General features: G+C 38.4%; 1 protein-coding gene across 2 annotated transcripts in view; it reads right to left on the bottom strand.

Moving 5' to 3' along the window:
* TMEM41B (transmembrane protein 41B) overlaps window positions 1–14,269 on the bottom strand; it is a 31,509-nt gene that overhangs the window by 11,231 nt on the left and 6,009 nt on the right. The window contains exons 1-3 of one of the 2 annotated variants that reach the window (XM_015563726.1): window positions 8,472–8,490; window positions 4,396–4,513; window positions 1,503–1,631 (exon numbers count right to left, since the gene is read on the bottom strand). In XM_015563726.1, coding sequence (XP_015419212.1) covers window positions 1,503–1,631; window positions 4,396–4,481 — 215 coding nt within the window. In that variant the 5' untranslated portion in view covers window positions 4,482–4,513; window positions 8,472–8,490. Of the gene's footprint in view, window positions 1–1,502; window positions 1,632–4,395; window positions 4,514–8,471; window positions 8,491–14,269 lie in introns of those variants that run through there. The other variant, XM_006763478.2, reaches the window with a different exon arrangement.

The following is a 14,269-nucleotide window of genomic DNA, read 5'->3' as shown; positions in this document are numbered from 1 at the left end:
CTCAAGGGGCCAAAGAGCCGCATGTGACTCACGAGCCGCAGTTTGCCGACCACTGCCTAGGGCAAAGGAAATTAAGGAGAAAATAAACAAATGTGACTACATCAAAATAAAAAGCTTCTGCATAGCAAAAGAAACCATCAACAAAATGAAAAGGGGGCCGACTGTATGGGAGAACATATTTAGCAATGATACATCTCATAAAGGGTTAATATCCAAAATATATAAGGTACTCACTCATACAACTTAACAAAAGTTAGACAAACAATCCAATTTAAAAATGGGCAAAGGGACTAAATAGACACTTTCTAGGAATTTGTCCTAAGAAACCCGAAATACCAATCAGAAAGAATATATGCAACCCTATGTTCATAGCAGCACAATTTACAATAGCTAAGATTTGGAAACAGCCCAAGTGCCCATCAGTACACATGAGTGGATAAAAAAGCTGTGGTACATTTACACTATTTCATGCAGCAGTAAAAAAAGAAAGATCTCTTACCCTTTGAGACAGCATGGAGGGACCTGGAGAGTATTATGCTTAGCAAAATAAGCCCGTCAGAGAAAGACAAGTATCACATGATCTCACTTATATGTGGGATCTAATGAACAAAAGAAACTGATAAACAAAAAAGACCCAGAGACATAGAAGCATAGAACAGACTGCAGAATCTCAGAGGGAAGTGGGGGAGGGTAGGTAGGTGGGAAGAGAACAACCAAAAAACTTGTATACACATATGCATAATCCATGGACACAGACAATAAGGTGGTGAAGGCCTGGGGCAGGGGGCAGGGTGGGCTAGAAGGGGCTTATAGGGGAAAAACGGGGACATATGTAATACTTTCAACAATAAAGATTTAATAAAAAGAAGATTAATCACTAGTAGCCTAAGTAACTTGAAAATATTTAGAAAGAATAAAGTTATTTCCCTGACTAGTTAAAAATACAACATATATGTCTATAAAACAAAGAAATAAATACTAAGTACTATTTTAAAAATCCATATCCTTTGAATAATTATCCTTTTAGAATTTTTTTGACAAAGAAAACCATTAAATGGAAGAAAAAATATCGCAGAAAAAAAGATTCATAACATAACATCTAAAAAAAAAATTAAACACAAATTATATCTTCAAACCTAAGAGAGTGTTTTAAAATTATGGTATGGTGACTACTAATTCAAAATTATTATTTAAATTAAATTAAGACAACAAATAATCATAAAATAATTATCTCAAATAATACAGAGGGAAGAAAAATGTTTATAATAAGTGAAATAAGCAGAATATAATAAAAGATAATATCCAAAAACAGTAATTGAGTTGAAGAGATAGGATTAAAGTGAGAAATTTTTGCATTTTAATTTTTCAATATTCTATTTAATAGTTATATTGCATTAATAATTTTTAAAAGAAAAAATAGTTATGTATAACAGAGCAGCAGATTTTTAAAAAAAACATTATCTTGAACAAAACTAGAAGACATTTTTCAGTTAAAAGGATACAAAATATATGTAGCAAAATAAGCTACAAGTACTTGTACATAAAAGGTGTCCTTATATTTGGATAAAACTTTCCCTAGGGCCTTGGCATCATCCATATCTCTGGGAACCTTCATATTCACTCTTTCTTCTCTAAAAAAATAAAATCAAAGTGAAAAATTTTAAAGCAGAAATTTGCTAAGATAATTAACATTACAGTCAGTCAACTTCAAAACATGAAGTTTTATCCAAAATGATGCCTTGATCTATATTAAGCATAAATTCATGTTTTAACTTTAAAAGTCCATACATTTTTTAATGCTTTAATATAATTAATATGAGACATGTGCTCTATATATGAAAGTTCAAAGTGACCCAAACTAGATGGGTTTTTTAAAGCATTTGTTCCAACTTTGGTATAAATTTTGAATTAAGAAATAAACCACTGATGTTAGCAATATTTAAAATACTTTTAACATCATTTTGGGTAATCCTCACGATAAGCTAAAGTCAATAATCAATTACAACTGAAATTAAGTAAGCATTTTATTAAATTTATAATCTGTACCCTTTCTGAAATATTCCAGCTCAGAATCCAGAAAACTTAAAACATTTTCTGTTATACACCTGAAACTAACATAACATTGTATGTCAACTATAATTAGAAAATAAATTTCAAAAAACTTTAACATTTTCCCCCTTTCTATTAATTTTACTTTATATTTGGTTTCTTGCTTGGAACTGAATAATTTCTTGCTTATAAAAGCCTCAAATAATCACCTTTGCATTTAGTGTATATTGTGCCCATTTGTTTACATGATAAAATGTAACTGACCTTGCAGAACAATGATAGAATACTGCTTAAGTCCTATAAAAATAGCAGGTAAGCCCTAATCTGTTTAGCTCAGTGGATACAGTGTCAGCCTTCAGACTGAAGAGTCCCAGGTTCGATTCCAGTCAAGGGCATGTACCTTGGTTGCGGGCACATCCCCAGTAGGGGGTGTGCAGGAGGCAGCTGATTGATGTTTCCCTCTCATCGATGTTTCTAACTCTCTATCCCTCTCCCTTCCTCTCTGTAAAAAACAAAACAAACAATATTTTTTTTTTTTAAAAAGCAGGTAAATGCCCGGCTGATGTGGCTCAGTGGCTGAGTGGCAACCCATGAACCAGGAGGTCACCGTTCGGTTTGATTCCCGGTCAAGGCACGTGACCAGGTTGCAGGCTCATCCCCAGTAACGGGTGTGCAGGAAACACCCGGTCAGTGATTATCTCTCATCATTGATGTTTCTATCCCTCTCCCCCTCTCCCTTCCCCTGAAATCAATAAAAATAAAAAAGGAAAAATAGCAGGTAAACTAAACTGGGTTTTCTCACTATAAATTTAAACACTGCCACATGCATGCTTATACACACACATAACACATAGAAAGAAATAAGCAGAACAACAGGTTTATAATAACACATTATTGTATACATATAAAGTTATTCTTAAACCAGAGTGAAAACAAAGACAACCTTAATTTATACTCTACATTATTTCCTTCTTTCAATCAGTTCTTTATTTCCTAATCTCTGATCAAAACCAGACAGAATCTAAAACTCAATCATACTGATATTAACATAATACATGCTATCTTCCCAAAGGCATTTCAAGGAATCAAAGTATTAAAATATATATAAGTTTAACTATAAATTTTCAAGCATAAGAAATTGTTAGTGAGGAATTTAGAGGAAATAGTAACTTCCTGGTACTATAAAATCACATTTCAGTAATCTGTTACTACACCAGGCTGGCCCTGGTTGAAAGTCTAACTACATTTCAGTAGTCTTTTGCAAGGTCCATTTCACTGTGAAAAGTACATATTGAGACCATATTATTTCCATAAAACAGGGAAAAGAAAAAGTGCTAGGAGACACAGAACTAATGGATGAGGAAATGAGTAAACAGAAGACAAAAATTGGTCATAAAGAAAAGTAAGAAGGGAGAAAACAGGGATGGATAAAAAGGGGAAAACAGAGAAGATCATCACTATTTTTCAAAATAAGGCCGATATCTATTATAGACTGTAAAATAAACTTACTTGATCACTATTTCATTAAAAAATAAAATGCAATAAACCAAATAGTTTAGAAAATATCAGAAACCACCACTTGTTTCACAAAACTTTAAGTTAGTTTTATATGTGTATATGTATGCAAGTGAAGGGAGAAGAGGAGAAGGAGGTAAATAAGCACATATATATATGCAAGATCATTAAATACATTAGACCTTAATTAGAGGAGCAGTGCTAGAAAAATCTTTCATAGAAAATCAAGAGGTATATTTGGACAGAAGTCATTTTTTAAAAAATATATACTTTATTGATTTTTTTTTTTAGAGAGGAAGGGAGAGGGAGAGATAGAAACAATAATGAGAGAGAATCATTGATTGGCTGCCTCCTGCACGCCCCCTACTGGGGATGAAGCCTGCAACCCAGGCATGTGCCCTTGGCCAGAATCGAACTTGGGACCCTTCAGTCCGCAGGCTGATGCTCTATTCATTGAGCCAAACCAGCTAGGGCAGAAGTAATTTTTTTAAAATAGGTTTTTATTGATTTTAGAGAGAGAAACATCGATGAGAAAGAAACATCTATCCACAGTTTCCTACATGCCCCCTACTGAAGATCAAGCCCACAACCAGGGCATGTGCCCTGACCAATAATCGAACCACCAACCTTTTGGTACATGGGACAACGCTCAACCAACTCTTACCAGCCAGGGCAAGAAGTATTTAAATAACAGTGTCAATATCAATATCAATATTGCCACAATCCGTGAGAGCTGATATACAATCACCATGACAGTTCTGTTGCTTAAAATTAGTTTAACTTTTAATCTACAGATGTCTAGATATTTTCAGTTTCTTTCAGTATACTTACTCACTAAGCTGAGGAAAGTTTTTATATACCAAAAACATAACAAAAGCCGCAGATAAGAAAATGGACACCAATATAAGAAGTGACATTCTTGCTGACCCAGCTTCTGCACAGGCTTTTTCTGAAACAAATAAATAAAAAAGATGTTTTAATTATAATAAATATAAAGGAAGACAGTATTCCAAACCAGCAAATAATTTCCTTAAAGGCTTTACTCCCAAAAAGCTGTTCACACTTTTGCCCCCCAAAAAACCTGTAACATTAAATTTTAGGTACAGTTATTAACCAGGCATAGTACTTTTCTGCCTATATCCATTTTATTTTATTTTTATTTATTTATTTTTAAAATATGTTTTTACTGACTTTAGAGATGGGAAGCGGGAGAGAGGGATAGAGAGAAACATCAATTGGCAGCCCACAACACGGGCATGTGCCCTGGTCAGGAATCAGATTGGCAATCTTTTGGTGCAAGGGACGATACCCAACCAACTGAGCCACTCCAGCCAGGTCTGGTCTATATCCATTTTAGAAGCATAAAAAAAATAACAACAAAAAACAAAACACCAGAATTTGTAGCACTGGTTTGTTGATATGCCAAAGGGGGAAAATGGGTATTACTCTAAGTGCTATCACTGACTTTCAATTTTATTATCTACTAGAGGCCCGGTGCATGAAATCCATGCACAGGTAGGGTCCCCAGGCCTGGCCCTGCGATCAGGGCTGGGGCCTTCTGGATGCTGGACAGCGCTTTCCTTCATTCTGCATCGCCCCCTGGTGGTCAGCACATGCCATAGTGAGCAATCAAACTCCTGGTCTCCTAGTCGAACGCCAGAGGGGACACTTTGCATATTAGCCTTTTACATATATAAATATTGGGAGGTGACAGCATAGGCAAAATAGCCTCTTAGGAAAAATGAGGTACTCTGGCAATTACGTCAACTGTCATAAAAACCTAGAGATTTTGCTAATGCAGTGATTTTCAACTTTTTAAATCTCATGGCCCACCTTAATGAATTATTAAAATTCTGTGGCACTGACAAAAAATTAAGTATAATTTTGATTCATTCATACCAGACAGCTATTATGTTGACTGTTGTCACTTTATTTTTTATTTGACAATCTAAGGGAAAATATGTCAGTGTCCCTGACTAAACAGTCAGGTATTGCATGTTTTAAAAATTCTTGCAGCACTGCCATGGCACACAGAATGAAAATTGCTGTGCTAATGCAACTGGTCAATGTTTCTCTTTACACCAAAGGCTTCAGAATATAGTTGAACCTCAAATGTATCTGGGTGGCTCTATCTGCGATTCCAAGAATGGGACAATTTGTTTGCATTCCCTCACAAGTTAATCTTAATGTTACCTTTAAAATTTTATGCAAGATAAAAGTATGAAATGAGGCCGAAACCGGTTTGGCTCAGTGGATAGAGCGTCGGCCTGCGGACTGAAAGGTCCCGGGTTCGATTCCGGTCAAGGGCATGTACCTGGGTTGCAGGCACTTCCCCAGTGGGGGATGTGCAGGAGGCAGCTGATCGATGTTTCTCTCTCATCGATGTTTCTAACTCTCTGTCTCTCTCCCTTCCTCGCTGTAAAAAATCAATAAAATATATTAAAAAAAAAAAGTATGAAATGAGATCCAGGAAACAGCAAGCAGAAGAATGAGCAGGCTGTTTTTCCCTGGAAGAAGTCAATAGTACACCTTAATAGTACTCACTGGGGAAGAGGCAGATACATTATTCCATGTATATACTGATAACACTCATGAGATTTAAAAAATATATGTATACTATAATTAGGATTTATTACTTTCAGTTCTCTGAGAATGGATTTACCACTATGCCCCCCCCAATCACTGTTTATATAACTTTTATTCATGCTTTTATGAAGTATGCTTTTACTCTATTCAATTTAGCAAAAATCATTCTTCATGAAAAGTTATAAAGGTGTATCAGGCAAATGTTATTGCCTGCTCTAGTAAGACTCCCTGTCTCTGGCAATGAGCACCTTTCCCATGTCCACCCCCCTCTCCAAAGAGGCTAATCTCATTGGCCCTATTCTTACCATGTGATCCCAAACATAGAAGGCTAGCTCATTCAAGGTTGGACACCTGACCCAAGTAGAAACAATTCATTCCTAAGCATCTTAACCAGTGGTTCTCAACCTTCCTAATGCCGTGACCCTTTAATACAGTTCCTCATGTTGTGGTGACCCCCAACCATAAAATTATTTTCGTTGCTACTTCTTAACTGTAATTTTGCTACTGTGATGAATCATAATGTAAATATCTGATATGCAGGATATATTTAAAGGGGTCACGACCCACAGGTTGAGAACCGCTGAATTCTAAACTAAGAAAAAAAGATACTGCTATCAAGGTCTTGAAGCTGAGAAGTCAAACCATATAGGCCACAGTCAATAACATGGCAAGCCAAAGACATGTATCAGAAAACATAAGAGGGGAGATTGGAAAAGAAATCCAAAGAGCAAAAATGGAAGATATAGATTAGCTACTGGATTTTTAACTTTCCACTTCACTTGAAACCTGGCTAAATTTTTTCTTGCTCATAGATACCAGTAAGATTGTCTCTTATATTCTTAGAACAACTTCCTTATTTATTTATTTATTTACTTACATCCTCACCCAAGAATATTTTTCCATTGCTTTTTAGAGAGAGTGGAAGAGAGAGGGAAAGACAGAGAGAAATATCGATGTGAGAGAAACCGATTGGTTGCTTCCTGTCCTGAACAGGTCCCACGCCAGGGAGGAGCCTGCAACCAAGATACATGCGTTGACCAGAATCGAACCTGTGACCCTTTGATCCACAAGCCAACGCTCTATCCATTGAGCCAAACCAGCCAGGGCCAACTTCCCTTTTCATTTGTGCTGGTTTAAACAGATTACTGTTCCTTTTCAACCCAAAAGCTTTAACTTTCATGTTATCTTTTGTCTCATTATGAGTTAATGTTACAACTGAATTAGCAAGATTTTGCTAAATTCTATGTTGAACATAAAGCAATAGAAACCATCAAGCCCTTTCCTACTCAAAGCCTGTTCTGTGAACTACAAGAATCAACTTCATCAGTGAGCGTGTTGAAACTGCAGATTCTCAGGCCAAAATTCCAGACCTACTAAATCAGAATCTGTACTTTAATAAGATACCCAGGGGATCTGCATGCACATTAAAGCTTAACAAACAACAATCTGATTCGACCCTACCTATTTTAAAGGTAAGTAAATAGAGGCCCAAAGGAAGTTACACTATTTAAAAAAAAGTACTAAGCAACCAAATAGTGTTAAGTATATCTCCAAGGCATTTTACTATCAATTTACAGTTAACTCATAATCTCTGCTGAAACACCAATTGCTTAGGTTAATGCTTTAATATACTAAATGTAAATTATTCTTACCTGTTCATTAAAGCAGGTTTTCTAAAAGACAATATAAGGTTTATTGAGTTCTAGTACGTGAACACTAAGGTTAAAAAATGTTCTTTTCCAACTTTCTATAATGTATACATATCATAAATCAGTCTAACCTCTTAACTAGTACCTACCATTTTAACTGTTATGTTTCATCTTAATCTCAAAAAGAACTTTACTTCAAAAACCAAGACACGAATAGAAATTTATTTGCTCATATCATACTTCTAAAATGCAGTGCAGGAAAAAAATCTATACATATAAAAGGCTAATATGCTAAGTGTCCATCTGGGTAATGACATCACGTAGCAACACCCGGCTTCCTCTCCCTAGCAACGACTAGCCTCCTTGCAGTTTCTTCAGCCCAGGAATATGACTTGCTTTATAGCCAGGTGCAAACATTTCACCCTTTAACCAAATGTCTGTGAAGCATTTTCCTATGCCTCATCTCATTTGATCCTCACAGAAGTCCTGGAGTAGGTAGATAGGAGACTTGGTGGAAACCCATTTTTTTTTAGTAGCCAGAAAATAGAGATTTAGAAAGTTTAGAAACTTCACCCGACTGAAAAGAAGTAAGAAATGGTGGACCTTGAAAATGACTTCCGGTTTCTCATTGTGCAGAATATAGTCAAACGCTGCTGCAGTTAAATATTTTACCATTTGCTCTCCCTGCATGATCTACAATAATAATCTGCTTCATGTTGATATTTACTGCTGTGTTGCTGACAATTACCTGAAAGAGAAGTTGGGGTGCTTCACTGGGCTGGAAAAAGTTTAGCTACATCAGAAAACAGGTCTAATTAAGCAAGTTTATTCTATATATACTAGAGGCCTGATGCATGAAATTCATGAAAGTGTATGCCTTCCTTTCCCTGGCTGCCAGCACCAGCTTTCCTCTGACACCCGGGACCCAGGCTTCCCTCACAGCCCTGGCTTCATCCGGAAGGTCATCTGGAAGGGTGTCACAGCCAAACGTCCTTCTGGATGAAGCCGGGGCGGGGGCCGAGACAAGCCACCACAGCTGTGAGGGCTGAGCCCCTTGCACAAATTTTGTACTTCGGGCCTCTAGTTACAGATAAAAGGCTAAGTTGACTTGCGCATGTGAGATGCATATAAAGCTCTCACTGGAGCCAATCGCACGCGTGTGTTTCAATCTGTCATTGTCAATCATGAATTTGGTTGACACTTCGATTATAAAGAAAGGGCGAATAGCGATATTAAAATATTTCTTCTAATTAATTTCCTTTCAATGTGCATGAATCCATGCACCAGGCCATGAGTGAGACCATAAAATAATACAAAAGATACCTTCAATGAAAAATAAACCAAGCATACTTGCCTTTTTTTTTTTAATCCTCACCAGAGGATATGCTGTGTGTGTGTGTGTATTTTTTAAATTGATTTTAAAGAAAGGAAGGAAGAGAGGGAGGGAGGGAGGAGAGAGGGAGAGAGGTAAGGGGAAAAGAGGAGGGGAAGCATAGGGAGCAGGAGGAGGGGGGGAGAGAGAGAGAGAGAGAGAAACATTGATGTTAGAGAGAAACATTCATTGGTTGCCTCCTGCACACACCCCAACCGGGGATCAAATCCACAACCTAGGTATGTGCCCTGACTGGGAACTGAATCCACAACCTTTTGGTGTACCGGAGAACAATCAACTGAGCCACCCAGTCAGGGCAGCGGCATGCCTGTCTCTTAATACTCTAGTTCAAGCATGTCAAGCTTATTGCCCATGGGCCGCATGCAGCCCACAAGGAATATTTTTGCGGCCCAGCCAATATAGCGGTGTATAAGAAACATTTTAATAAAAATTTCATAGCTTAATTTTTACAATATCCTGTTATACATAATCTATACTAATAAAAGGGTAATAGTCTAATTAGACCAGGAGATCTTCTGGATGTCCTTCCGGACAAAGCCATGATGGCAGAGCTGAGGCAGAGGCAGTTAGGGGCAAGCAGGCCGGCAGTAGGGGGCAGTGGGGGGCGATCAGGCCAGCGGGCGGGGGCAGTTGGGGACAAGAATGCCAGTGGGGAGAATAGTTGGGGGTGAGCAGGCTGGTAGGCAGAGTAGTTAGGAGCAATCAAGCAGGCAGGCAGGTGAGTGGTTAGGAGCCAGCGGTCCCAGATTGATAGAGGGATGTCCCAGATTGGAGAGAGTGCAGGCCGGGCTGAGGGACACCCCCCACCCCCACGCCCAGTGCACGAATTTCGTTCACCAGGCCACTAGTTATGTTATTAATAACGAACTACAACTTTTTCTCATGACTAATAACTATAATCATGTTGTATCCATTTCCCTTATGCGCCTTATGCACAGGCGCACCATTTCTCCCCACTAATAGAAGCAGTGAATATTTTAGCGGCAGGTTGCCACATCACTAGTCTTGTACTGAGTTGTTTGGTGTGTGCAACAGGAAATATTTCGCTTTCAAAGAACAAGAAAAATAGACTTATTTGCATTATGCTTATTAATTTGTGCAGTTATTCAGTGTCTGGTAAGTTAACGTTCAAGAAAAAGTTATTTTTTATTAAAAGGTCCTATTATTTTATGTTAACGATTACTCATTTATTTCAGCCCTTTGTATTTAGCATGTCTCTATCGAAATAAAGCTACGTTTCTATGAAAATTGAAGTTTTTGGGGTTTTTTTTGCGGCCCACATAAACTTAAACCTTGTTTATTTGGCCCATGTTAGCCTTTGAGTTTGACATGCTTGCTCTAGTTCACTAATCTATTTACATATTTGTATTCATGCTCTTTTGCAGCACAGAGAATTAAACAAAGACTGTAAACATCTGAGGTGGGTCAAATATGAAAAGATCTTTGTAGAATTTTATGACAACAAATGCCAAATTGCTCACTACATTTTTGCCCAAATTATGATATCTAATTCAATGCATATCTTGAAGACTCTTAATAAATCATATCTAGTCACCCTGAAAAAAAGAATAATCATCTAAAAGTTACAAAAATATCCAGTGCACACTAAAGCCAATTCAACCAGAAATCCTTATTTAAACACAAACTGTTCTCACAAGGCTAAAATGATTATTTTCCTACTTTATTAAATAAAGATGTACTCTACTAGAAAAGGAATAAGGATAATCTATCCTATATAATAAAAGCCTAATATGCTAAGTCTCCAATCAAAGCATAATATGCTAATGATATGCTAAGGCTGCTCAACCACTCGCTATGACGTGCACTGACCACCAGGGGGCAGACGCTCTGACCAGTAGGTCAGCTTGCTGCTGGGGTCTGGCCGATCGGGACTGAGCGAGATGGGCCAGACACACCCTGGAGCCCTCCTGCTGTCCCTCTCCAGCACCGATCGTGCACTGGTGGGGTCCCTCAGCCTGGTCTGTGCCCTCTCGCAATCTGGGCTAAGCCCCCACCTCCCCTCCCCCGAGTGCACGAATGTTGTCTACTGGGCCTCTAGTATATATATAAAAGCCCAGCGACCAAACGGCGGAATGACCAGTCACTATGATGCACACTGACCACCAGGGGACAGACACTCAATGCAGGAGCTGCCCTCTGGTGGTCAGTGCACTCCCACAGTGAGAGCGCTGCTCCACTGACCGGGATGAGCAGCGCTCCCACAGCAGGAGCAGCCACTCAGAGCACAGACCTGCAGAGGGCAGGTCCACAGCCACTCAGAGGGCGCGTCCACAGCCGCTCAGCTGACCAGGATGAGTGGCACTCCCACAGCGGGCCAATCCCTGCAGGCCATGCCCCCCCACCAGTGCACAAATCAGTGCACTGGGCCTCTAGTATATAAATATTGAGTATTTTGACATAGTTTTTGATAGGTTGACATCAAAGCAAAGACACATTGCCCTGGCCAGGTGGCTCAGTTGGTTGGAGCATCGTCCCCTACACCAAAAAGGTTGCAATTTCGATTCCAGATCAGGGCACATACCTAGGTTGCGGGTTCAATAGCCAGTTGGGGTGGGTAGGAGACAACTGATCCATCTTTCTCCCTCACACTGATGTTTCTCTCTCTCCTTCCCTCCCTCCCTTCTTCTCTCTCTAAAAACAATAACAACAACAAATACCATATTAACATAGGTGTATAGTCTGTATGATTTTTCTGGAGGCCTATTACCTCTTCAAGGTATGCTACTTTTAAATCTATCTGGAATTAATTTGCCTAGCCCTTACTTTCCACTTATTTCCTTGCTAAAATCAGGTCCAGAGTACAAAAAGTATTGATACAAATAATTTAATATTAAGGGTATCTTTTACACTCTTCAAAACCACCAATAACTTGATTTTTTGTTTTTTCATCCTGTAGATATTTGTGTACACAGAATAACTTCTAAGAATAAATGGTTGATTTTCTCCCCTTTCTTGGAACATCTCTTAGGGTTTCTACTATGCAAGGTGTGCCCTCAAATGTATTGTTGCTTAGAACTATCTGCTGAACATCAATTATGTACCAAATATTTTGCTCAATCTCAACTCTTAAGAATCTGATGCTGCTCTTAGCTAGACCTGCAAGGAATGTTAAAAGGGGCTTTGAAGTTTATAGAAAAGCAAGATTACTGGGCTTGAGTGATGGATGCAAGATTCAAAGAACAGGTGGAAATTTAGTTGAAGACTAAAAGATGAGAAAAGAATATACAGCCTTGCCCTAGCCAGTTTAGCTCAGTGGATAGAGTGCTGGCCTGCAGACTGACGGTCCTGGGTTCAAGTCCAGTCAAGGGCACATGCCTGGGGTGTGAGCTCGATCCCCAGTAGAGGGCATGCAGGAGGCAGCCGATCAATGATTCTCAACATTGATGTTTCTATCTCTCTCTCCCTTCTTCTCTGAAATCAATAAAAAATATATATATAAAAAAGAATATACAGCCTTCATTGATCAGTTGCCTCCCATATGCACCTTGACCAGGGATAGAATCCGCAACATAGGTATGTGCCCTGACTGGGTATGGAACCTGCAATCTTTTAGTATATGGGCCAAACACTCCAACCAACTGAGCCACCCCGCCATGGCTAAACATATTTTGAAGACTTCAACAGGTAACACAGTTCTCTTAAATTAAAAATTAGCCCAACCGGGTGTAGCTCAGCAGTTGAGTGTTGACCCAGGAACCTAGAGTCACTAATTCAATTCCCGGTCAGGGCACATGCCCAGGCTGCTGGCTCCATCTCCAGTAGAGGGTGTGCAAGAGGCAGCCAATCAATGATTCTCTCTCATCATTGATGTCTCTATCTTTCTCTGCCTCTCCTTTCCTCTCTGAAATCAATAAAAACATACTTTTTTAAAAAATTAAATAAGACATTTAGCATGCTAGTCCTAAAATTAAACTGTAATATTTTTCTTTCCATTATGAACTCACCAGTCCTAAGTAAAGGGTTAGAGGGGAGAAAGGTGTCAGACAACATTTAACAGGATTACAGAACACTAACTACCCTGACAGTTCTTTAACTACACATCTCTGATTGCTACCTGTCTTACAGTTGGATGATGAAATATATAGACACTTGAACAAATTAACCTCCAAGTTCATTTTCTTCACTTTCTAAAATTAGGCAAACTTTTGTAAACATTGTGTTCAACAGTAATACAAACACTGATAAGAATGCAATAAAACTAAGTGACATTCCATTTTAAAGCCCCCTTTCACACAAACTGGTAAATAGGGAAAACTGGCTATTATGATTCAAAAATCCTTCTTGAATATAATCCTAATAAACTCAGATACTAGCTTATAATTCATTTAGTTCTAAACAGATAAAAGGTAAAGAATTTGTTTTAAGGATAACTCTACATCTAAATGTGTAGCATAAATACAGGGTGTCCCCCCAAAATGTATACGCACTTTGAATGATTATAAAGTCAGTGTTTATTAATATACAGTTCATTTTCAAATTTTAAAAGCTTCTACAGAAATGAATATTGTTTTTATCAATGTGTGTTTTCAAATGAATAAATTTTTTAAATCAATGTCTTTTTTTTTTTTTTAATCAATGCCTGTTCTGGTCCAGGCACTGCTGATAACTCGAAGCAATGGAATCACAAACATCAAGAATAATTTCATTCAGTATTTGTGTGCTCTCACTTCGTCAACTGTTACTGGTTTTATACTGTAAACTTTATCTTTTATGTATCCCCGTAAAAAAAAAGTCTAGTGGCAAGTTAGGATAAATTTTCTTTGTTCAAAGTGTAGTCTGGCTTCACCCATTATTTTAAAATCAGAGAATACCTGAAGGGAGAACCAAGATGGCGGCATAGGTTAATGCCAGAATTTGCTGCCTTGAACAACCATTTCAAAAGTGAAACTAAAAGACAGAACGGACATCACCCAGAACCACAGGAATGCTGGCTGAGTGGAAGTCCTACAACTAGGAGGAAAGAGTAACGCATAGGCACACTCAGAGGAGGCGCAGTGCTGAAGTCAAATTCTGCGGTGCGGAGTGCGCGGAGCGGGCGGCGGCGCCCCCGCGCGGG

Source organism: Myotis davidii, unplaced genomic scaffold, assembly GCF_000327345.1.
Source record: "Myotis davidii unplaced genomic scaffold, ASM32734v1 scaffold118, whole genome shotgun sequence".
NCBI classification, from domain to species: Eukaryota; Metazoa; Chordata; class Mammalia; order Chiroptera; family Vespertilionidae; genus Myotis; species Myotis davidii.
The sequence above is the reverse complement of the archived record's forward strand: the minus strand, read 5'-3'. Positions and strand labels throughout refer to the sequence as shown.